The sequence below is a fragment of the Narcine bancroftii genome, chromosome 3 (assembly GCF_036971445.1).
Source record: "Narcine bancroftii isolate sNarBan1 chromosome 3, sNarBan1.hap1, whole genome shotgun sequence".
Classification (NCBI taxonomy): domain Eukaryota; kingdom Metazoa; phylum Chordata; class Chondrichthyes; order Torpediniformes; family Narcinidae; genus Narcine; species Narcine bancroftii.
The window spans coordinates 276,482,032-276,485,810 of record NC_091471.1 but is presented as its reverse complement, the minus strand read 5'-3'; the positions used below and the strand labels follow the sequence as shown (position 1 = coordinate 276,485,810).

Genomic DNA, 3,779 nt, shown 5'->3' with positions numbered 1-3,779 from the left:
TCCTCCATAAATCTTCGTCCGCGAAGCCAAGCCAAAGAAACTTGGGAACATGAAAAAGCAATTTAATTGATGTAGAAATTTAACAGAAAGGTCAATCATTAGGAGATCATGGAGGTGAATGGGGTAAAAACAGAAATTTGATGAATTTCAAGTTATTATCAAAAAGAAATTAATGTGCACCACATTTAAATTTTCTAAGTATTCTTGAAAAAAATATATTGCAGCATAAAAAGGAGAGCATCGGGATTGCAGTCAGGAAGGACAGAATTATATTTTTCCATTCTGTACAATTTATAAAATACAAAATCTTCATCTACCACCTCGGATCCAGATCTGCTATCTTTCACCTGCCAATTGTTGGAATTACCCAATACCAGCATGTTAAAGAAGCAAGGAACATTTAAAAAGATCATTTCACAAATATAAAACAATGTGTACAGGATTTCAAGACCACAATTTAAATTTTTTAAAAAACTCTCAAAATCAGATAAAACCACAAAATTCACATTTTGAGGTCAAACAAAGCTGTACTTTTCACAAAATGGAAGCCCAATTTTAAAAAAAAAAACAACTGAAAAGGTCTTGATAATTAGATATGGTCAATCCGACCAAATATTTTACCTGTGACTTTCTCATTATCTCAAACAGGGATCCAGAACATGAAAGAAGGTATCACAAATAGTGGATTTACTGAATCTATGAGCCACTGCATTACATTTGTACACTTAACATCTCAGGATCTGCTTCAGTTGTGATAATACACAAACTGCTCCCACAGGAGATTTAAGTAGATGGCACACAGATGTATTTAAGAGGCAATTGTAGGATTAGGGGGACACACAAAAAAAGAAACAGGTTTATTGAGTTGGATAATTGGGGAAGGGGAAAAAAAGCTTGACCAGGCAGATTCAGGAGAATCTAAACGTTTAACTGACAAGAGTCTCTCCCAAACACCCACCAACAGGGGAAAAGAAGTTTGACCAGGCAGATTCAGGAGAATCTAACGTTTAACTGACTAGAGTCTCTCCCAAGCACCCACCAACAGGGGAAAAAAGCTTGACCAGGCAGATTCAAGGAGAAGTCTAATGTTTAACTGCAAGAGTCTCTCCCAAGCACCCACCCACAGGGGAAAAAAAGTTTGACCAGGCAGATTCAGGAGAATCTAAACATTTAACTGACAAGAGTCTCTCCCAAGCACCCACCAACACCCCTACCCCCCTTCTCCCCCCCCTCCCTCCCCTCCCCCCCCTCCATCCCCCCCCACCCCCCCTCCCTTCCCCCCCACCCCCCCTCCCTTCCCCCCCACCCCCCCTCCCTTCCTCCCCACCCCCCCCTCCCCTTCCTCCCCCACCCCCCCTCCTTCCTCCCCCACCCCCCCTCCCGCCTCCCCCACCCCCCCTCCCTTCCTCCCCCACCTCTCCCCCCTCCCTTCCTCCCCACCCCCCCTCCCTTCCTCCCCACCCCCCTCCTTCCTCCCCCACCCCCCCTCCCTTCCTCCCCCACCCCCCTCCCTTCCTCCCCACCCCCTCCCTCCTCACCCCCCGCTCCCTCCACCCCCCCCCCCTCCCCTTCCTCCCACCCCCCCTCCTTCCTCCCCCACCCCCTCCCTTCCTCCCCCACCCCCCTCCCTTCCTCCCCCACCCCCCCTCCCTTCCTCCCCCACCCCCCCTCCCTTACCTCCCCCACCCCCCTCCCTTCCTCCCCCACCCCCCCTCCCTTCCTCCCCCACCCCCCCTCCCTTCCTCCCCCACCCCCCCTCCCTTCCTCCCCCACCCCCCCTCCCTTCCTCCCCCACCCCCCCTCCCTTCCTCCCCCACCCCCCCTCCCTTCCTCCCCACCCCCCTCCCTTCCTCCCCCACCCCCCTCCCTTCCTCCCCCACCCCCCTTCCCTTCCTCCCCCACCCCCCCTCCCTTCCTCCCCCACCCCCCTTCCCTTCCTCCCCCACCCCCCTTCCCTTCCTCCCCATTCCCCGAGGCTGCAGCTAGGAACACCGGAGGTCAGACAACATCTGTGGAGGAAGAGTGAACCTTTCGGGCCTGGCGGAGATACCATAGTAGCATGTGCGGCTTTTATTTCTCTGGCCCGGCTCTGGGTCTTCAAGCCAATAAAAATGAAGGCCATTTAAAAGAAGGCGGTGATCCAAAGAGAAATAAGGCAAGCACATGAACCAGCGCCGAGGCGGATACGCTCACCTGCATGATGGTTTTCCTGATCTTCCACAGGCGGTAAGTCTCCTCTTCGTCATCCATGTTGTCGCTCCCGCGCAGACTCACTCTGAACAGCGCAGGCTCGCGCTCATTTATGACGTCAACGAGCCACTATGAATGCCGCCGCCCACGCATGCGCGATGCGACCATAGCGCATCAGTGGCGGGGAACAGGTAATATAGGTCATTGAACTACTTTCTGGGGTGTCGCATTCGATATGAGAGAGGTTGGCGCATTATGCAGTGATATTTTACACATAATCTTGTGAGAAAACAGAATTTGCTCGAGACAAAAATTGAGAACAAAGAAACTTTTATTATACAATGCAAAGTTGGGTGCTTCCCCTTACCCTGGAATTCACACAGATACTGAGGCTGACCCAACTTTTATACATTTCATTTCAGTACAGAGATACCTTCCCCCTAACATTCTTCTCTGCCTCCTGGATTGGTTTAGCATTAGGTAATTCTGCCTACGTGGATTCTAACTTCTTATCAGTTTATGTGCCTTCCTGCAAACTTGTTAGCCAGGAAATATCATGTCTTTGTTCTTTACTCATTAATCAATCTCCAAGACTTGCTAAAGCTATATACTTGCTATCCTGTTTTGAAGATCCTTATTTTATTATACTTTTATAACCCTTCCTCCCATTCCAGCATCCCTTCACCCTGATTTAACCCATAATACTTCATTTCTAATGAGCACTTGCTGACTCCTCACATTCCAGTATCCCTTCACCTTAAGTTAACCCATAATACTTCATTCTTAATTAGCACTTGCTTGACTCCTCACATTCCAGTATCCCTTACAATCCACCCCTTTTTCTTTAGCTACACTTAGTAAATCCCCATTCGGTAGTGTTCCGTTAAGCTTGGTCCCTTTCCCAGCGAGTGAGTAAACGAACTGCGGCCTCAGCATCATCAGACAGAGTTTGGGAAGCATACATCATTTGGGTTGTAGTGACCTGCCGAAGGGCCCGTTGAATTAAACACTGCACACAAGGTCTTTAGGCAGGAGAGCAACCATAATGGCCAGAATAGCGAGTCCAGCTGCTATAAGGTCTATGGTATCAGACTCCAGTTACCAATAAAAAGTCTAGTTCATCCCACACCGGACCAAGGTTGCTCCGTCTGAACCTGGGCATGGGAAGATTTTCGAACTCCTGAAGAAGTGTCTTTAACCGCCTGATCGTTGTGAGCATTGTCCTTAACCAGTCTTTCACAAACGCTGCCTTCAGCAGCCAACGAGTAATCGAGAGCCAGGAGGTTTTGTTGAACTGTGGCTCGTATCTGTCGTTTTTCTTCAGCCCCTAAATTCAGGGCCATTGCTATCTGTTCGGTGATGATCTCCAAGGCTGCCTGGAGTCTGATTAAACGATTTAAATGCCAAGCAGCTTTAGTATTCTGGAGCAGCTTACTTAGTTTACACCTGGAACTCCCCTTACAGTGGTGTTTTTTTTTAACATTCCGAATGTCTGTGTGACCCAAAGGATGCTTTACAGGAGACCAAGTTGGGGAGGGGTGTTTCTTGTCACTTAACCTGTGAGTTGCAGCTTGTCTGCGAACATTAGC

General features: G+C 49.1%; 1 protein-coding gene across 1 annotated transcript in view; it reads right to left on the bottom strand.

Moving 5' to 3' along the window:
• LOC138758812 (DNA-directed RNA polymerases I, II, and III subunit RPABC1-like) overlaps window positions 1-2,288 on the bottom strand; it is a 12,310-nt gene extending 10,022 nt beyond the window's left edge. Inside the window, 1 exon segment of the mRNA XM_069928200.1 lies at window positions 2,194-2,288. Within this exon segment, the coding sequence (XP_069784301.1) occupies window positions 2,194-2,250 (57 nt within the window). The 5' untranslated portion in view covers window positions 2,251-2,288.
• Window positions 2,289-3,779: the final 1,491 nt, after the last annotated feature.